Source organism: Mus caroli, unplaced genomic scaffold (genome assembly GCF_978045245.1).
Source record: "Mus caroli unplaced genomic scaffold, Mus_caroli_1 scaffold_11, whole genome shotgun sequence".
Taxonomy (NCBI): domain Eukaryota; kingdom Metazoa; phylum Chordata; class Mammalia; order Rodentia; family Muridae; genus Mus; species Mus caroli.
The window spans coordinates 19400986-19422775 of record NW_028227266.1 but is presented as its reverse complement, the minus strand read 5'-3'; the positions used below and the strand labels follow the sequence as shown (position 1 = coordinate 19422775).

The following is a 21790-nucleotide window of genomic DNA, read 5'->3' as shown; positions in this document are numbered from 1 at the left end:
ATCCTCCTACATGGCCTGAGCTTTTAAAAAATAGTATGTAGTATGTAAGTAGACAATATTCTCTATGTGGTCACACACTAGATAATTATTGCTAGCTTTCTTAGGGATGCTAGTCAGCAGTCACAGCAATCCCTGAAACCCCTGGGGAAAGCCAGATGCAATAAAACGCATGTGTGACACAAGTCTACTGAGAAGCCTGGGGAGCCAGCCAGCCTGGAGCAGGTAACTGTAGAGACAGGGGAGGCCTGCCTCAGTAGGGTGCAAGGAGAGCCCTGACTCTAAAAAGTTGTCCTGTAACCTCACAAACATGCTGCACCCATGCGCATATGCACACACACACATGCACACACACACAAAATAAATAAAATTACCCTCCTCCAAACAAAACCACTACTACCAAGGTGTAGTACCAAGAATCCTGGGAGTTGATCTCTCGTCCAGTTCCGCACACACAATGCACATGTGCTAGCATAGAGTGGTCACACTCCCCTGCTACCAAAAGACCTCAGACAGAAGGCTAGGCTTGAAGAACATTTGCCAAGTTTTGTATCTCAAGCATGGGAGGGTAGATGGCATCAAAGACAATGTCAACAGAAACTGAGAAGACACTCCACAGGACGGGAAAGATATTTGTCAATCATACATCTGACAAGAGAGTTTTATCTACATAAAGACCTCTTGTGATTCAATTTTTTAAAAAAGGTAAATAGTACAATTAAAATGGGGGGGGGGGGACGGAGCTGGAGAGATGGCTCAGCGGCTAAGAGCACTGACTACTCTTCTAGAGGTTCTGAGTTCAAATCCCAGCAACCACATGGTGGCTCACAACCATCTGTAATAAGATATGATGCCCTCTTCTGGGGTGTCTGATGGCAGCTACAGTGTACTTACATAAGATGAATAAATATTTTTTTAAAAAAGAAATTGGGTAAAACCAGGCAGATAGTTCTCATAAAGAAACACAGTCACCAACCAAGCAAATTACGAGATGCCTAACCCACAGTCATCAAGTCAGCGCAAACCAAAACTATAAAAGCGCACCTTCCCACAGCTACACTGTTTTGTACTGTTGAAAGCAGTAATTGCTGATTTAAAAATGAAAATCACAAATGTTGGCAAGGACGAGGAGAGGAGTCCTGAGCACTGGGATGTAACAGCCAGCGTGGTCACCACCCCAAAAGCTAAGCACGGTCACTATGTCCCTTGCCTGTGCTACCTCTACGCAGAGTATGGTGGTTTAGGCTTGCAATGCCAGCACTCAGGAAGCTGAGGCAGGAAGATTCCTGTGTGCTCCAGGTCAGGCTAAGCTACGAAGTGAGACTCAGTTTCAAACTTCCACCAAAGCATCCACTCGTGGGCACAGAGTCAAGTGTAAGAAAACACGCTGCACGTGAGCTCTGACAAACACTCAGCAGCATTGCTCCTGGGAGCCTAACTGCATCTGATGAACCAAGTCAGCCAACAGCAAAGGACGAACAACCGTGGCCGCTACAGCAGGGTCTGAAATGTCCTGCTGGCCACTGGGGTTCTGATGATATCCATCTCAGCACTCAGAGGCAGAGGCAGGGGGATCTCTGGGAGTTTGAAGCCACCATGGTCGACATGGTTTGTTCCAGGTTATCCAGGGCGAAACAGTGGGGCACTTTAGAAAAAAATTGAAAAAAATATTCCTGCTAGTTAGAAGAAGCCAATTATATAATTTTATTAATATGAAATATTCAAAACAGGTAAATCTACAGAGACAAAAGGTAAAAACCGCTAAAGGTATTTCCTGAAAGCTGAGGGAGTGAAGATACAGGGGAAGAATTTTCATGGATGTGTGTTTCTCAAGGGTGGTGGGGCTGGTAAACAGGATATTCAGAAATTAGAGGTAGTGACTGCATGGCTTGCTAATACTGAAAAATATGAGGCTCACATTTTAAAGAGGTGAACTAACTGTAGGCAAATGCTATCTCAAATATCTCAAAAACCTGTCTTTAAAGTCGGAGAGGGATGGGGATGCTCAGTGGTTAACAGCGCTTAATGTTCTCCAAAAGGACACAGGCTGTGTTTCAGTGGGGCAGGTCACACCTGCCTATAACTCAGTTTCTAGGGGCTCTGGTACCCTCTGACCTAAGGGCACCAGGCATACATAAACTCAAAGGCACACACATACACATAAATAAAGACAAATAAGCCTTAGAAAATAAAGAAATTCACCCCCCCCAAAAAAAAAATTAGCTACTGCTTAGTCAGCGACTGATTGATCCAGAATGCTGTGTGTTCATTCTATGTAGTTACAAGAACTTTTACATTTATTTATTCAGAGTGTGTGTTTATCACAGTTTACAAGTGGAAGGGTCAGAGGACAGCTTGCAGGAGTCACCTTTCCCCTTCCACCATGTGAGTCTCAGGGATCAAACTCAGGTTATCAGGCATGGAAGCAAGCATCTTTGTCCTGCTAAGTCTTACTAGCCTTCCCTGCTAACTGGCCTCAAACTTGTATCCTTCTGCCCCAACCTACTGGGTGCCAGGATTACATAAACTCATCACCTTGACCAGCTCATTCTTTTACTCTTTCCAGAGTCTATTGGTCTGAACTGTTTCAAGGGGGTTGGGCCAAAATAATGCTGTGTGCTATGGGGCTCCACAGCAAGAGCCTTTGATGACCTCAAGTCACAAACATTTCATTATCAGATTCAGAGATTAAAACATGACCCAAGTCACTAGCTAACAACTAAAAAGTCCGAAGACCTACCATGGAGGGACACTTACCGGGCTCGGAAGTGTCAGTCCACCCTCTCTTTGCTCTTACACAATAGTCCCATCTTGTATTAGGGTCCTTGACAAACTTGCCAATGTCTTTGAAGAGTTCACAGAAGGACATGTGGCTGGCTTTATACACCGTGTAGTACAGGAGAGCGGCCCTCCACAGGAAGGGGTCTTTTCTGAACAGGACACTGTGGATGCTTGCCAGCCCTTCCTCCGTTGGGTTGTTGGGCTTTAGCTCATGTTTTTTTCGGCCAATCCAACTGTTCCACGGTTGCTGAAGGTTGTTAATACCCCGAAAGTAATGTGTGCCTACATGGAAGAAAAGGTACAAATGATAAGAAATGACATCCTTTTTGGTTTTTTTTTTTTTTTTGGTTTTTTGTTTTGTTTTTAGTTTTTCATGGCAGGGCTTCTCTGTGTAGCCCTGGCTGTCCTGGAACTCACTCTGTAGACCAGGCTGGCCTCGAACTCAGAAATCTGCCTGCCTCTGCCTCCCAAGTGCTAGGATTAAAGGCGTGTCCACCACTGCCTGACTAAGAAATGACATTCTTGCTTTGATCCTTTCCCAAAGAAAATTTGCATTCATCTGGAATATTCTTCCTCAGAGTTCCAAGGGCTAAAGCCTTGTCCCCAACTTGGTGCTCCTGGGAGGTGGTAGGACCCTTAAGGTATAAGGCCTGGTGAGGGTGTAGAGAAGGGGGCCATGAGACCCTTCCCTATCCATTGTCTTCTCTGTTCTTTTGACCATGTTCAGTGGCCACATGAGCCCACCATGATATGCAGCCTTACCAGGCTCAAGAGCAGTAAGTAGCATTGGCCCACAGGGAGCTGAAACCTACAGATCATGAGCAAAAATAAGCATTTATTTTTTTAAGTTCATGTGGGCTACATGAGATCTGGTCTCAGAAAACAAACAGATAAACAAACAAATCTCCAAGATCCCAAAGCCAAAAATGGAGAGGTCTTTCATGGTTCTTTTCCAGCAAGTGTGTACTCGGGACTAAGGGTGATTATGCAAAGATCCCAACGACATCTTTTAGTGTTGCCAGTACAACTGGTGAGCTCACCTGGGAGGCATCTCAGACTGGGATTCCAGCCATTCCACCAGCATCAGAGTCCCTGAAGGCAGATCCTGGGAACATCATTCTGGAGTCAGGCCTCGGAGGCCAAACAAAAGAAACAAACTCCTTGGAGCACAACAGAGGGCTTTGTACTAAGTATGGCCTGCTCCTGGTGGGATGAAATCTTTCCTCTGTTTAGAAGGCTCCAATATCATGAGCCCCAGACTCCTTTGTTGCCTTTATCCCACAGATGCACCTCTATCCAAGGGCAAGTCACTAACTTGAAAGGAAACCATGGATGCACGTTTATATCTCCAGATAGTTCCACTGGAGAGGCACCGGGAGGACATAACCAATGGGCCCACCCAGGAGGAAGAAACCAGATTCTGTTATCAACCCAAATTTCCTGAAGGCAGTTGGTTAGGATTACCTCTTCAGGGATGATGAGAACCGGAGGTAGAAACAAGGCAGAAGTTTAAGGATGGGGGCCTCAGTTTATGTCCCTGACAATAAGCTGAAAATAATCTTGGTCCCGTCCTGAACAGAGGCCAGAAATGGCAGAAGTTAGCTCTGGTTTAGGTCTCAGCCTAAAATGAATAACACTGGAGGATGCACACCACACAAGGGCAGGACTGAGTCAGTCAGACAACAGTCCTTTCTGGCAGCAGCTTTGGAACTGGGTTTCTAGATTCTCAGAGTAGAAGAGTGTCTTAGGGTTTCTATTGCTGTGAACAAACACCAAGAACCTATCTTATAAAGAAGAACATGTAATTGGGACTGGCTTACAGTTAGAGGTCTAGCCCATTATTGTCATGGTGGGAAACTGGCAGCATGCAGGCAGACAGGGTGCCAGAGAAGGAGCTGAGAGTTCTACATCAGGATGTTACAGTGGGTGTGGCTTGAGATTCTGAGACCTCAAATTCCACCTCCTAATGACACACCTACTCCAACAAAGCCACACCTCCTAACAGTGCCAGTCTCTGAGACCAAGCAAACATCTGAGCCTATAGGGGCCATTCCTATTCAATCCACCACGTTCCATCCCCTGCCCCCATAGGCTTGGAGCCATAATGCAGAAATGTATTCAGTCCAACGTAAAAGTCTCCATAGTCTGTAACAGTCTCAAGCTTGGTTAAAAGTCCAAAGTTCACAGTCTCTTCTGGGACTCATGCAATCTCTTAGCTGTAATCTCTGTAAACTCAAAATAAAAAAGCAGATCACATACTTCTGATAGGATATATATTACCATTCCAAAAGGGAGGAAAGGAAACATAGTGAGGAAAGACTGGACCAAAGCAAGACTGAAAACCAACTGGGCAAACTCCAAACTCTGCATCTCCGTATCTGATGTCAAAATGCTCTTCAGTTCTCCACCTCTCAGCTTTGTTGACTGCAACACACTTCTCTCTCTTGGGCTTGTTCCACTCCCTGTTAGCGTATTGGGGTGGGGCAGGTATCCCGTGGCTCTGGAATCTCTAACACCTTGGGGTATCCAAAGCAATCCAGGCTTCAACAGCTTCACACAATGGCCTCTCTGGGCCTCCATGCAGGGGCACCCCTGCCACACACCTGGCCTCAGCAACTATCCTGGTTTCTACTGTTATGAAGAGACACCACAACCATGCAGTTCTTATAAGGACAACATTTCATTGGGGCTGGCTTACAGTTTCAGTGGTTCAGTCCATTATTATCATGTCAGGAAACATGGCAGCATGCAGGCAGACATGGTGCTGAAAAAGGAGCTGAAAGCTCTATATCTGGATCCACAGGCACCCTTGTGCACCTTGGGCATGGCTTAAGCTTCTGAGATCTCAAAGCCCACCCCCTAGAGACACATGTCCTCCAAAAAGGCCACACCCACTCCAAAAAGGCCACTTCCTATGGCCAAGCACTCAAACACATGAGTCAATTGGGGCCATTCCTATTCAAACTAGCACACATGGGTTATATCTATTTCCCAATTATAACCTATCTCCTAAAGGATGCTGGCCTCTATCAGAGGACCAGATGTTATACTCAAAATATAAAGCTATTTCCTTTTGTTCAAGAGGATGGAATATATCTTTGGCCATTGATGGAGACCTAACACTTCTAGCTACCCAAAACATTAGAGTTAATCTACTTGGGCCAGCCCAAGGTGGTCCTGGCTAAAGGACCACCTTGCAGCAAAGTGGGTTTACTTTCAGCCATGCTGAAGAGATGGTGGAAATAAACATCCCTTAAGTGAGATAATGTCCTTTGCCTTCCCAGAAAGCAAGACTCTAGTACAGTGATTGCTGCAGCAGCTATGGCGTGTGCTATCCCGGATGGACGGACAGACGGACGACTTCTCCAAGTCTTTAATTAGAGAAGAATAACTTTTCCTTTTCTTCCTGTCTCTTCCCTAAGCATGAATGCCCTCAATTTCAGATGTGGAACTAAAACCAAAAGGATGGAAATGACTTCCCAAGACAGTGTTGTAAAATTCTAATTTGAAATGACATACAGTCCCTGCAAGGCTTAACAACATCATGAATTTTTACTAAACATTACTAAGAAAAAATCACTCTGAAAGAATAGCAGGTAATTCTTGACAGTCACATGAGTGAGTAGAAAGGGTGCCCCTACCTATCTCGTGCCTCAGCATGCCCTCCAGCCAGTGCTCTCGTGCAGTAGAAATATTGATGGTTAGAGTCGGGCATCCGTTTACTACCGTCATGGATGCCCTGGAAAGCAGGTCTTCGGTGAGATGAACTACAATCTGGGCAGCAAGAGGAGAGACACACATACAGGGCTGTGAGATGACGCAGGGATAGGATGCTCAACATCAAGGCTGGTGAGCCAAGCTCTCCAAAACCAACATGCTCCCAGTAACTCTCAAATGTTGTCCCCTTGTCCTGTGACTACCACACACGCTGTGGCATGCATGTTCCCACATACATATAAATATATGTATATAATACACACATGCACAGTCATGCATACACACACAAATGTAAATGGAGAGGAAAGTTTTTGCAAAAAATAACAGGCCTATTCACCTATTGATTACCCAATTCACCTAAGTTGATGACGTGTACGTCCGGCCACATTTGAACTGTCTAATTGGTTTTGTGTTGTTTGCTTTTGAACCTTATCATTTTAACCCTCTGAGATTTTCATTGGATACATTGGACTGAAAGAAAACGAAGGAGGCTGGTTGTGGTAGCATATACCTTTAATGCCAGCACTTGAGAGGCAAAGACAGGAGGATCTCGGTGAGTTCAAGTCCACCCTGGTCTATATAGTCAGCTCCAGGACAGTTAGGACTGAAAGAGACCCTGTCTTAACAAAGAGGAAGGAAGAGAGGGGGGAAGTGAAGGAAAGAAGGGAGGAAGGGAGGAAGGAAGGGAGGGAAGGAGGGAAGAAAGAAGGGAAGGAAGAAGGAAAAGAAAGAAGACAGAAGAAAGGGTACCCCAAAGACTAGAGAAACTAAAGCAGGAAGAAGGTCTGGGCTGCAGAGAGAATTCCAGGCCAGCCTGAGCAACTTAGTGAGATCTGTATCAAGCCAAACAGAAAAGGTAGGAATAGAGCCTCACAGCAGAGTGCTCGCCCAAGCCTCCGAATCCACACAAAACTGGGAAGGTCTAGCACATGCATGTGTGAGAAACTTGCACCTTGTCAGTGCTGGTTTTGAGACTGATGACTAAGAACACTGCAGCAAAATCTCTCTTCAATAATTCTCATTGAGAAACTCACATAATGCTATTGCTGCACATACAGAAATGACACTAGGAGCAAAAGACAGATGGCAAGAACCCAATCCAACCAGTAAAACAGGACTGACCAAACAAAACCTGCAGAAAAGAGCTTGCATTTGGCACTAATCTTGCCCTGCCCACCCATGGCCCATGCCTCTCCCAGGCCCTGCCCACCCATGACCATACCTCTCCCAGGCAGCCTTCCTTCACCATGTACTTTCTAACATGACTCCAGATTCGAGTTTTAGACAACAAGCTACCACCAGTAGCTTGTTCAAATTTTTCATAACTTCCATATTTTTGTAAAGTCAGCTCCATAATATTGATGGACTGTAAAAGAAAGGGAGATTAAGTCAGCAGCTCATGCCATTATGAGATGAAGTTAGCTAATTAGGACCTTATTTGTCAAGACGCGTTCAGATTTACTGGTTACGAAGTTAAGCTGAAACTCCAGCTGCACATTTTCTGAGCTTAGTTTCCACTGACTTTTGAAGTTTTCTATAGATGCCTGTGAACTTACAAGTGCTCTTGCTGGCCCAGTGGCACGTGTCTGAGCTTTAGATGCTTCCTGTGGGGCGCCTCCAGGATACGCAGTGAGGCTAACCGAAAAGGGAAAGGAGGTCGGGGGACAATACAAACGCTCTTCTTCCCTGTCTTCTAGTCTCTTTAGCCAGAGATGCAGCAGCTGGCATACTGCACATTGCACCTGTAACTGCCGCTAGGAGAAGCTGGACAGAGAGGATATTGGCTTCTTGACAAGATACATGGTGGTTTGGAAGAACTCCAATGTAAACCGAGTATGTCTCCAAATCAGTTAGTAGGTTACAAGTACCATTTAGATAAAGGGGAAAAAACTTAAAAATTTAAAAACATACAAGACAACCAGTCCTCTCTAACAATCTATCAAATCACCTCTGTAACGATCTATAAAATCTGCTTAGAATGCATCTGTTTATTTACTTGTGTGTTATGGGTATTTTGCCTGCATTTATATCTGTGCACCACTTGGATACATCTGCTTTTTTGAGCAAAGTAGCAAGGAAAATTTATTCAAGAGGCAAGCAAAAGTCCTGATCGGAAACACAGGCAGAGGAGCACAAGACTGAAAGACTACTGAAGGGCAAAGCAAGCTTTTATTCTCGTGACAAAAAATAATACTCTTTGGTGACAATGATGATGAGGAGAAGGAGGAAGAAGAGGAGGAGGAGGGTGACAGTCTTAAAATATTTCCATCTTTCGTCTAGGGCGATGTACTATCCACTTCTCATCATCTTAAAAAGTTGAAATGTTTTTCCAAATATACACAAAGTGAAAACTAATTAAAAATCTGGTAAAAAAAGAAAAACAAACCACAAATTATCAGAACCTCCAAGAAAGCCACAGGAAGTAAGACTCTAATTGGGAGGAAACCTGACAATTCCATGAGGTGAGCGTTTACTTCGCTGCACTCTGGGCACGGGGGGGGGGGGGGGGCGCTCTGGCAGACCCACCCAGTCTGGGCCCCAGCACTCACACAGCAGTGCACAGTGGTCTGTGACTCAGTTCCAGGCACCTAACATCTGCCTCTGGCCTCCGTAGGCATCTATGCATTCACCACACTTGCACACAGTGAACAGACCCATAACAATCAATAAATACACATAACAATCAATAAATCTTTTTAAAACCCCTCATATACAGAACATTGAACAAATCTTCAAGAAAACGTATGAAAAGAAATCCTGTTTCTGGGCTGTTGTGAGTCTGGTAAGGACAGCGGCAATCTGCCAGCACTGAGAAGGTACGTCAACCTCTGTCATCAGTAAATGCTAACCAGCACATCCATGCTGATACGGGTTCGTACTGTACCAGCACTATAAACAACACATCTGATACGTCAAAATAGGAGGGAAAAATCACAATGTGTGACTCAACACACGAATACATTAGTAAGGAATGAGGGCGCATCATAAAGTTATCACAACCAAAATACTCCAACAGGCTTTTGCTGCCAAAGCCTTGCTACTCAGGAGGGCCAAGGGCAGTGGCAGGCACTAGGATAGCCAGGCTGTTGTAAACACAGGCCTTGGCCTGCAGCTGGTCTTTATGCCTATTAAATCAGAACCTGGTTTTTCCGCTTGGTTTTGTTGGGGGGGAGGGGGCACATTGTACTGGCTGATTTTGTGGGTCAGTTTAATACAAGCTAGAGGCAGCAGAGAGGAAGAGCCTAAGTTGATGGGCTGCCTCCTCCATGAGATCTAACTGTAAGGCACTTTTTTAATTAGTAATCAGTGTGGGAGGGCTCAGCCCATTTGTGGGTGGTGCCATCCTGGGCTAGGTTCAATAAGGCAGGCTGAGCAAACGGGGGTGGGAGGGGTGGGGGGGTGGGGGGGATGCAAGTCTGTGGGCAGCGCCCTCCATGACCTCTGCATCAGCTCCTGCCTCCAGGTTCCAGCCCTGCTTGAGCTCCTGTCCTGACTTTCTTTAATGATGAACAGCAGTGTGGAAGTGTAAGCTAGTCAATAAACCCTCTCCTCCCCAGCTTGCTTTTTAGTCATGGTGTTTTGTCACAGCAATAGACAGTGACACCTAAGACAGTGACTGTTTTTTGAGACAGGGCCAGTGTCAAGTCACAGAGATCTGCCCACCTCTGCTCCCTGAGCACGGAGATTAAAGGCATGCAGCCCCACCTCTGCTCCCTGAGCACGGAGATTAAAGGCATGCAGCCCCACCTCTGCTCCCTGAGCACGGAGATTAAAGGCATGCAGCCCACCTCTGCTCCCTGAGCACGGAGATTAAAGGCATGCAGCCCACATCTGGCCCCAGAATCTGCTTTGTTTGTTTGGTTTCAAAACAGGGTTTCTCTGTGTAGCCCTGAAGGTCTTGGAACTCAACTCAATAGACCAGGCTGGCCTTGAACTCACAAGAGATCTGCCTGCCTCTGCTCCCGAGTTCTGGGACTAAAGGAGTGTGCCATAGTAAACATCCTGAAGTTCATCCTAAGTTTAAAACTAGCATAAGGCATGTAAATACTTCATCTATAAAATGAAAATCGTTTTCTCTACAAATGACCGTTGTCGTCTTTGATGAGGCGGCAAACGGTCTGAACAACCTCAGTGCCCTGCTAACAGATCTTCTTCAGATTATTAGCTAGTTTGTTTTTTGTTTGGAATGTGACCATCACAAGCTACTTCCACAGTTATGTGCTAACAAATACTCTCTTCTCAAGTGCAGTTTGATTCAGTGAAAACCTATTTACAATGGGGACACTGATAGAGGACCAGGGGTGACCCTGTCGGAAGAGGAACGGTTAGGAGGCCTGGCTTCCCAGTAAGGCTCCACCACTTAGCAATGTGGTTCCACCTTTCCTGGGCTTGCTCTCTTCACTGGTAACATGGAGATACCAAGGCCTTTATCCTACTTACCTTATGGAATTGTTAGAAGGACAAAATGGACATGGGGAAGTCCGTGCTCTGTAGTCTATTTCCCAAATCTCTATAAAGTATTGACTTTGTCAGGACTACTAGACTTTAATTTTAGAATTTAGTGTAAATAAGTGTTTTTTTTTAAAAGACTTATTTATTATTTTATGTAAGTACACTGTAGCTGTCTTCAGACACACCAGAGGGCATCAGATGTCATTACAGATGGTTGTGAGCCACCATGTGGTTGCTGGGATTTGAACTCAGGACTTCTGGAAGAGCAGTCAGTGCTCTTAACCACTGAGCCATCTCTCCAGCCCCTCAAATAAGTGTTTTATTAGGAGCATTGTCTTTCCCATGTTGCTAATATCCAACCCCCAAACCCCATTTCTTTTCTTTTCAAAAAGTTGTAAAATCTAAGATTTTTCTCCTGAATTCTGAATAACTTCATAGAGTCAGTAGACCATTTTACCTTCGCCTCTCAAATACTCCAACTACAGGCATAATCCAATTGTACCCAACAAGATAGTCTTTGTGTGGGGGTGTGAGGGTGGGAGGGAAGGCTTCAGATAGGGTCTCACATGGCCTAGGCTGGCCCTGAGCTATGTAACCAAGGGTGACCATGACCTTGGTTGTCCTGTCCGCAACTTTCCAGGTGCTAGGAATATAGGCATGGCGTCCTTAAACCCAGCCTTTAAAACAGTACGGCAAGGGGACAGAGAGGACTCAGAGGTTCAGAACATTGGCTGCCCCTGCAGGGGACCCTGGTTTGAGTCCCAGCACTTACATGGCGATTCACAAGTGTCTGTAACTCCAGTTTATGGTCTCTATGGGCACCAAGTACACACATTTTACAGACATACATGCAGGCAAAACACCTACACATTGAATAAGTGTTTTAATAAAAAAAAAAAACTGCCAGTATTGGTAATGATTCTGGGCCCTCATACACTCTAGGCAAGAGCTCTAGCACTGAACTACAGCCCTCATGTCCTGGCAAGCAGACCTGGACTATATAAGCAGCTGAGAAAGCATAGTCCTGCCTGTGAGGACCCATCCAGCAGTGGTTTCCCATGCTTTCTGCTGTACTTGCATAGCTATGAGCCAGTTCCCTGCCTTCCAATTCCAGCCCTGCCTTCCCTCAGGGATGAGAACCCATCTCCCTTACACTGCTTCTGGTCTGTTCTCTTACAGCAACAGAATGAAACTAGAAGTAGCCCAGGCTAGCTCATACTGGAGATCTTCCTACTGCAGCCTCCTAAGTGCTAGAGGGGCTTGTATGTACAGCCTCAAAAAGTTGTTTTCAGCACTGAGGGGAGGTAATCACTTAGAATGATTTTAAACATTTTCCTATGTAAAGATTATGTATTTTCCTATGTAACAATAAAGAAGAGAAGACAAAAGGCAGAAGGATGATAGGAACTAAAAAGAACAGCAAACTAGCCTGGGTGTAGCTCAATGGGTAGGGCTTGCCTTGGATGCTTGAAGCCTAGGGTCTGATTCCCCAGAATGCATAAAGCAAGCAGCCGGACAGCCAGGAGGTCAAGGTCATCCCTACACAGGAACTCTAGACCAGGCTGCGGCTGCGCACCTGAAATCCTGTCGGAACCACAAGCAAATAAAAGACTGAGGGCTCACTGGAAAACACAGCAAGAGACGAGTTCTCCCAAAGGAAATACACAGCATATTTAAAATCATTTTAAGAATTTTAAAAAGCTTTATAATGTAGTTATGGAGAGCACACTCTTGTAAGCCCAGGACTTAGAGTTTATTTATTTTTAAAACTGTATGTGTGATATGACACACACATGCCTAGGAAGTCAGAGGGCAATATATGCAGTTGTTCTCTCCCATCTAACCCTGTGTCTTGGGGGCTGACTACCTGAGGTTGGCAGACTTAGTGGCAGGAGTCTGGTCCTAGTACGTGGAAGGTAAAAGCAGAGAGATCTAGAGTTCAAGATTCTCTTCAGTCCTACTGTTAATCTGAGGTTAGCCTGGGTTACTAGAGCCTGTCTCTCTTGTGCTCATGAAGGGATGTCATCCGATGGTAGAACAATTGCCCAGAATGTCCAAGACTCCAAGTTTGATCTCCTAGACCCCGGGGGCAGGGGGAGGGGACACGGACGACACAAACAGTGCAGTCTACCTAGCCCTTATCTGTGTGTTGGCTAATGAGCCACAATTCATAATTCTAAGTCAAAACACAGACTAGTGTCTTCTAGTCAGAGAACACTGCACAGAGTGTGTAGATTTTTATTACTACAACATAGTTCTCATACAGGTGAGCAAAAACACTCCCTACAAATTTCTTATCACATAGCTACCCCTCCCTGGTGGGTGTTGATAATAGAGGATATGAAGGCATCTCCTTCATTGCTTACACAATGGTAGATAATCACTTTAGCTTTATAACGATATGCATACTACTACCAAAGTGGTATTTTACCTGCTTAAGAAACCGGTCAGAGGCGTTGCTGTGTTTGGCTAACGCCCCTGGCAGAGTGGGATTGGCGTACTCAAACTGAGGGTTGTAAGTGTAGTCCGACTTGAAGAACCGTAGTTTTTCCTTCTCCAGGTTGATGGGCTTTATAGCGGTCAATATACAAAGCTTTTTCCCAGAAAGCTCATCTCCTTTCTCAAAGCTTCTACACAGCTGAGGCTGTGGCTTTGGCTTTGGAAGCCGGGTCAGATTGTGTCGTTTGACCTTGCTTTTTGGTTTAGGTGGCAGTGCTAGGCTGCTTCCTGTAATAGAGATATCACGGGTGAACTTTACAGGACTTGGTACTGAGCTAGTAACAAAAACAGCAGACTGCCCATCTAGGCAGTACCAAGTGCCAGCGCCTGTCCCAGGCACCAGGGCTGTCATCCTGCTAGGATCTTTGCTATGAGAGGAACTAGGAGATTTGCTGGGCTTTCTATGTTGTTTGGAGCAGGCAGAGGAAAACCGCTTTTGTGAATGGTGCTTTTTCTCCTCCTTGCTCTGTAGTAGAACATTGTAACTACTGGTTCCAGTTGTGAAAGTGTCCTTGAGAACTCCAGAGGACAAACTCGAAAAGCTTCTTTTGCTGTCAGTGATCAATGCCTCTTCTGCATTTAGAACAAACTTCTTAGCAAGTTCATGTTCAGGCCAGTGAAGCTTTTCTGTGATAATAAACAAAACCAAAACAAAGAAACAACAGAGAGACCAGATGAAGCGCACTTCGGAGAAGATGCAATAACCCTGAAGCTTCTGTGAGCGTTATAAACCTGCAAACCTCTCTAGAAACGCTGGTGCAAGCGTGAAACGGCCCTGTTACTACGCTACCATACATTATCCACTGGAATGTTCCGCTTCAAGCTACACACGTGGTGACAGTCTAGTAAAATGACATAAAACACACAAGTGCCCTGAATGCCTCATTGCTGTGAGCGTTCCATGGACAGACTGTGACGGCACCAGATCACCATCCAAGAGGTTAATACAAGCTTGACATTTGGAACTAAATACAGAGATAACCACAGTAAAGGAAGCCTGCTGTGGGTGTGCTTGCACCTGTAATCAGAACTCAGGAAACAGAAGCAATAGGACTGTCTGGGGTCCCAGGCCAACCTGGAGTAACCAGTGAGTGCTAACCCAGAGTTGCACAGCAAGACCTTAGTTATCTTAAAACAAACTAGCTGGGTATGTTTAATCCTAGCACTAGTGAGGCAAAGGCAGGAGGATCTCTGAGTTCAAGACCAGTTCCAGGATCAAGTTCCAGGAAAGCCAGGGCTACAGAGACAAAAAATTAAGACAAAGCAATAACCACCCTCCAACCCAAACCTCAAAAGTACAAACTTAACAGTGCTTTTCTACCTTAAAAACATTTTTAAGATTTGGGAGATGACCGCTGGGTGCAGCCTTTATTCCCAGCACTGGGGGAGCAGAGGCAGTGGATATGCATGAGACTGAGACAGCCTGGTCTACAGTGTGTTCCAGGTCAGCCAGGGCTACACAGCGAGATCCTGTTTAAAAACAACAACAACAACAACTATGGCATGTGTGTGTGTCAGCATGTTTCAGAAGGCCAGTCACTACAACAACTATGGCATGTGTGTGTCAGCATGGTTCAGTAAGGCCAGTCACTCCTAGTAACTGGATGAGAGCTGGGATGGCAGCTTGGCGATGAAATGTTTGCTATTCCCCAGCACAGAGAAACAGCAACAATATTTTTTGGGTGGCGGAGGTAGTACCACATTCCTGTAATCTCCAAACTTGAAAGATAGAAGCAAGAGAGTCACAATTTCAAGGTTAGACTTAGCCGTGTACTTTTAGACCAGCCTGGGCTACATGAGATGCTGTTGCCAAAAAAGAAAAAAATAAAATTATGATTACCAGTATCAGTACAGTAAATGGCAATTGAAGACTTTGTCTTTAAGCCTCGAGTGCCTTAAGCAGTTAAATTGCTTAGACTGCTTGCTCATGCACCAGCTTCAAAGCTGTTAGCTGTCAGGTGACTCACCAGGAATCCCTGCATTTCAGAGATGGAAGTGGGAGGGTCAAGAGTCCCAGATTATTCTTAGAGTTCTAGGGTAGACTGAGTACATGAGACCCTGTCTCATAAACTTAGTTTCTGTCCTTTAGAATCTTTTATTCCGCAAAGGGATAGTGTATTTGGCACATGTCTCTATAAATACACACTTGAGTTGTTTCTGTGTTTCTGCTTTTCCCCACTAGTGCTAAGGATGAACCCATGGCTCCCCATATACTAGGTGAATGCTCTTCCATGTAGTTACAGCCCAGGCCTACAACTGACGTCTGACTCTGAAGCCTTTTGATACAGCACATGGTCATCACGCAGGGCAGACTCCTGGCATGTTTTGAGCAGAGTCTAGGACATCCTTTTTATAGGACAGTTACTTACATGAAGAGATATTCCAAACTAGCATCATGTCAAAGTCGAGCAGGATGTCACTTGGTAGCCCAGGCTGGCCTAGAACTCACAATGGTCCTCTTCCCCAAGTGCTGGGATTATGGGTGTGTGCCACCATGGCTGGCAAAATGTCAGTTTTAAAGTCCAGAAGTTTAGTGTTTAGGGTGAAGAAACAATACCAGGTCAAAGGTAGGTAACAGACATTCTAAGTATGTAAGATACCTAAAGACCTTTAAGTAAAATTTCTTGCCTACAGTCCAGAACTCACTGGAGAAGTAAGGTCACTTTGTCGACATAGCAAGCATAAGGCCAGCCTACGTTATGTGAGACCCTACTTCAAGAAAAACCAAAAAGCAAAAATACAAAAAACCAAATTTCTTAGACAACAGGTGAAAGTTTAACTCTAGTGTCTAAAAGATCATATAAAAGTATGAACTTGTAAATGTAACTAGATGCAAATTAGAGGGGGAGGGGCTGGAGGGACGGCTGCTCTTGCAGAAGATGTGGGCCTCATATCCAGCACCCAGACGGCAGCTCACAATTGTCTGTAACTCCAATCTCAGGGGATGTGATGCCCTCATCTGCCCTCCACGGGCAACAGGCATCCACATGGTAACCAAACACACATGCAGGCGAATGCCCATACGCATAGAAGAAAAATAAAACGGAATAAAATAAAATAAAATAAAACTGATGTAGCAGTTTAGATTTTACAGGTCATGTTGAAGATGAACTGTACAAAGATGTCATCTAAGATGTTAAAGATTCAATCAGCCCAACGTAGAAAGACAAATACTATTTCCATCACAAGCCGGTTGGTGGCAGTTTCTCAGGAGGCTCAGACTTTGGTGTCGCCAAGAGATAGTCAAAACTGGGCTAGCAAGGCAAATGAGCTAACGAGCTAACGAGCACCAGGACAGGGCAGAGCTCCAAACGCTCAGCAACAATGTCAATGTCCTCAAAAGGACACAAGTTCAGGAGATAAAAAGTCACACAGAAGACAATGAAACCGACACCACAGGGAAGCAGAGGACAGAGGTCAGAGTGCAGGGACTGTAAGACTTGGAGCCCTGAAACAGAAAAGGGAGGCAGCCAAGTCATTTTATCCATTTTATCCATCTTCACAGAATCAAGTAAATCAAACCATTCTAAAACCAATTAATAAAAATTACTCTGAGGAATCCATGTTTTTATAGTTTCTTTGTTTGTTTTGAGACAGGTTCTTATTCTGTGGAAGCCAGACTTGCCTGGAACTCATGCAACCCAGGCTGGCATTCTCCCACTCAGCCCAACTGCTGGGATTACAGAGGTAGGTTACCATGCTTGGCTGAGCTGATTTTTAAAAGGTGAATATTCAATGTAAAAATGGGTTGATTCTGAAAACTTAAAGTACTCTTAAGACCAAGGGGCTAATTGATTTATTTTATTTAGTCAAAAGTACCAAAAACATCCAAATTAAAACCTATTAAGGCTAGATGTGGTGGCACACAACTTTAACCCCAGGACTCCAGAAGCAGAGACAGGTGGATTGCTATAAATTCAAGATAAGCCCAGTCTGCATAATGAGATCCAGGTCAGCCAGGACCACATACTGAGACTCTGTCTAAAACAAAAACAACAATACAACCTTATTATGTGTCAGAGCACTTTTTAAGTAGCCCTGAGACTGCAGGTGTACCCTACCTTAGCTAGATGGATGAAGCCCTGGATGCAGTGCCCCAGCACCTTGTAACAGCAGCCGCACACTTGGGAAGGAGGGCAAGGCAGTAAGATCATTAGTTCAAGGCTATCTTAAGTATACAGTGCTGGAGCTGAGCTTAAGCCTCAAAAACCAAATCAAACCAAACCACAATCACTACAAAACTAAAGCTCTTACCCCCTCCCCCTTGAGGAGTCCACACCCTCACTTGGGTATGTCTTTTTTTTGTTGTTTGTTTTGTTGTTGTTGTTGTTGTTTTTGAGACAGGGTTTCTCTGTGTGGCCCTAGCTGTCCTGGAACTCACTTTGTAGACCAGGATGGCCTCGAACTCAGAAATTTGCCTGCCTCTACCTCTGAGTGTGGCACCACGCCCGGCACTTGGGTATGTCTTACTTCCCATGGCTCTACTTTGCTTTCTTGGGTGTGCCTTGCCTCCTTCTGAGTGCCTCTCATACCCTTGTTTTCAAGCCTAAATCAAAACATCTTTATTTAGCCCACTCCTGGGAGGGGGTACCTGAGAGGAAGAGGAGGAAGAGGAAGAGGAGGAGGAGGGAGAGGAAGAGGAGGAGGAGGAAGATGGAAATGCAAATAATCAAGTGCATATGGTTAACATGTACAGAATTGCAAAGAATAAATGAAAGATAGCCTATTAAAAACAACAATCCTGACTGCAAAAATAAAGTCCTGCCAAGTCTTCCTGGAGGAGTGGGAAGCATCAGTGCCCTGCAGACCCTCTCCCCAGCAGTCCCTGCAGTTCAGGTCTCTTGTCGATGTCTACTGAGGGCCTAGGTCCCTCTCTGCACAATCTCCCAGTGTGATGGTGAGGCCAGTCCTGTCGCAATTTATTTCCCAATCACAGAAATTCTATTTCCATTATATTAAATGGAACAGAACCAGAGCAGTCTGCAGTGGCTCATATGTCTACTCGGGAGGCTTAAGGCAGAAATACCGGCATGAGTCAGTTAAAAGTGAGAGTCACACAGCAAAGATGTGTGCTTCAAAAAACAAACAGAAATTATAACAAGGGCCATTCAAGGTGGCTCAGAGGGTACTTACCATCAATCTTGCCAACCTGAGTCCAATTACTGGAACCCCATGGTGGAGAGACAGAGTGACTCTCACAAGTCATCCCCTACTTCCAGAGCACTTCAGTCACTCGCAACTCTTTTATTAAAAACCTGGAGTGCCAAGAACCTGTGGCTGAGAAGGTCATCCACCCTCAGAAGACCCTGCTACCATTTCCTTGCTAAGCGGCCTGGGAATAAACACTTATCCTTGTGCCCACAGATCAGTGCAGCTCTTTGCTCTCACACCTCTTCAAAATGCAGGACACACGTGAGTGTGGACTCGTCGCTGCATCATCCCCCCACTTCCAGGACCCAGATAACACCACAGAAGATAAGGTGAAAAGGTTATCGGGAGGGCTGCTGTGAAGTGGTGTTCCCAGACACAGGAGGGCTGGGCACCATCAACTCACGGTAGCTATGGCTGCTTGCATAAGGTAAAGCTGGTAATGGTTGCCAGAAAAGAGAGACCATTTTCATAGTGGTCACTGGTAAAGTGCTGCTTCTGTCCTGTATATTCCTGTAAGCATCCCTCCAAAGGCCAAGAAGACATGAAGGGAAGGCCCCGGGCGTGGGAGAGGGGTGAGGGGTAGGGAGGAGAAAGAATAACCCAAATCCACTGCATACACAGTTGAAACCATTTGTATACAGGCTAACCGGGTTAACCAAACATCTTAAAAGACAAATAGTATTACTTCATTAAAACTGCTTCTCAGCATTAGCACTCTGATAAATACACTGAATTTGCCAATACAACAAAAGCTTCCTATGTATCTAGAACAGGAGGAAAGGACACTCAGATTCCTGGCTTCCTCCCCGGCTCTGTCAAGGACTCTCTGTAACATTAGCCTAATCATTAAACCCATCGGGGCTCTTGTTCCTATCTAAAAGCATGCAGGAGAAGGGACACTGCTCAGTAAACAAGCGTTTCACTGCTGGGAATGGCTTAGGTTTCTGAAAAGTTATAAAGTCCTGACTACAAACGAGACCAGCAAAAACAACACGCAGTGGAAAAATACCAGATGGCTGACAAAATGGTGCTTCTCTCTTTTCTTTTTGTTTTGCTGTTCTGAGTTTATCTTCTTCCTTTCTTGTTTTTGCCCCAGCGTCTTTCTGTGTGTCTGCGTGAATGGAATGGATGCCACTCGTGTACAGTTCCTCAGGTGCCAGAAGAGATGGTTCCGTCCCTTGGAGCCAGATCCTGGTACCTGTCAGTACATGGTGGCTGAACTATTGTCCTCTAAAACTCAGCAAGTGCTCTAACCTGCTGAGCAATCTCTCCACCCCCCACCCCCACCCCACCTCACACACACTGCCCAGCTTTTGGGGGTTTTTTGTTTGTTTTGTTTTTTTGATACAAGGTCTCTTCTGTACCACCCTGGCTGGCCTGGAACTCTATGTAGACCAGGCTAGCCTGGAACTTGGAGAGCTGTCTCTGAGTACAGTTCTGGGTTTTGAACCTAGGGTCTTGCATATACTAACTAGCTGTTCTGCCACTTAGCTATACTCCTGGCCAAATGAAAATTTCATGATGCACTAATACTTATTATAAACCCGACAACTTGGGTTAATGTTGCAAAAAGGATGTCTGATTGCCAACAGGAATATAAAACAGAAGAAAACAAAAGCCCCACAATGTCCAAAGAGAAACACTTTGATGTTAGAGCATTTCATCTCTTGCACTCAGATGATATCTATCAAACAGTACTTATCAGAATACTAGAGTATTGTGTGCAGAGAAAATAAAAGTGAAGTTACCAGTGCCAGCGCTGAGAAACATCAGGTAATGTTGAACAGTGGAAGCTAGATCAAAGGAATACACGACTACATTTATATGTCGTTCGCGAACAGCAAAGTTAGCTTAGGCCCCTAGCTTTTGCTTCTAATTTTTAGGGGAGGCTGAGACAAGGGAGTAGCCTGGGCTATACAGTGAGTTCCAAGCCATTCTGGGCTAGAATGAGAACCTATGTAAAAAACACTGCCCCACCCCTGCAAAAAGAAAATAGAGAACAACAACATTCAAGGGACCAAATTCTCTGTCCTTCTTTCTCAAGTTCTTCCCCTCCCTAGGCTGCCTTTCTGTTTCCCCTTTCTTAAGCACCAAGGAGAGCAAACCAATTGAAAGCAGTCCCACACTGCAAAGAGTTCAGAGTTTTGCTGTTGGGAAAGCCGTCAATACAAATTACATATATATATATATATATATATATATATATATATATATATGTAATATATATGTACATATATATATATATATATAAACTGTAACCATGACAGTTACATCAAGGTGTCAGGAGAGTCTGGTGTGAAGTGAGAACTGACCTACTAAGTGCTTTCTGATGCCGGATAAGTAGCAGTTAGCCAAGCAGCCAGGGAGAAGAGGCAAACCTAGGGAGGCAGGGAGGATCTGAGGATTGGTACTACAGAAGTGGGAAGACGAGGCTGGAGAGGAGGCGTCATAGATGTGGATGGAGTTTCTCCTAAAGCTCGGGAAAGATTTGTGTCTGTCCGTAGTTATAAGTCAACGCTTGCTCATCTCCACCATCAGGACTAAAGTGCTTACAGATCTCTAACCACAGAAGCAACACAAAATAAGTGTCACATTAGAAGGCTCTTATTAGGGTTGGCGAGATGGGTAAAGGTGCTTGTTGCTAAATCAATTCACAAAGTAGAAGGCAAGAACTGTGTACTGGCTAGTTTTGTGTCAACTTGACACAGCTGGAGTTATCACAGAGAAAGGAGCTTCAGTTGGGAAAATGCCTCCATGAGATCCAACTGTAAGGCATTTTCTCAATTAGTGATCAAGGGGTGAGGTCCCCTTGTAGGTGGTGCCATCTCTGGGCTGGTAGTCTTGGTTCTATAAGAGAGCAGGCTGAGCAAGCCTGTAAAGAACATCTCTCCATAGCCCCTGTATCAGCTGCTGCCTCCTGCCCTGCTTGAGTTCCAGTCCTGACTTCTTTCTGTGATGAATAGCAATGTGGAAGTGTAAGCTGAATAAACACTTTCCTCCCCAACTTGCTTCTTGGTCATGATGTTTGTGCAGGAATAGAAACCCTGACTAAGACAAACTGAATCCAGAAAATCATGCTCTGACATTCACACATGTGCTGCAGTATGCTTATTACTCCCATCTCTCTCTCTCTCTCTCTCTCTCTCTCTCTCTCAACAGTTTGCACTGTTGTTATCACTACTAGGGTAGCGCT

At 45.0% G+C, this 21790-nt stretch overlaps 1 protein-coding gene across 8 annotated transcripts in view; it reads right to left on the bottom strand.

Annotated features, from left to right (window-relative positions):
* Matcap2 (microtubule associated tyrosine carboxypeptidase 2) overlaps nt 1-21790 on the bottom strand; it is a 50858-nt gene that overhangs the window by 6472 nt on the left and 22596 nt on the right. For 4 of the 8 annotated variants that reach the window (XM_029481777.1, XM_021173174.3, XM_021173175.3 and 1 more), the window contains exons 2-5: nt 13379-14073; nt 7718-7861; nt 6420-6552; nt 2755-3060 (exon numbers count right to left, since the gene is read on the bottom strand). In XM_029481777.1, coding sequence (XP_029337637.1) covers nt 2755-3060; nt 6420-6552; nt 7718-7861; nt 13379-13798 — 1003 coding nt within the window. In that variant the 5' untranslated portion in view covers nt 13799-14073. Of the gene's footprint in view, nt 1-2754; nt 3061-6419; nt 6553-7717; nt 7862-13378; nt 14074-15815; nt 16099-21790 lie in introns of those variants that run through there. The other 4 variants (XM_085844493.1, XM_085844494.1, XM_021173173.3 and 1 more) reach the window with 4 other exon arrangements.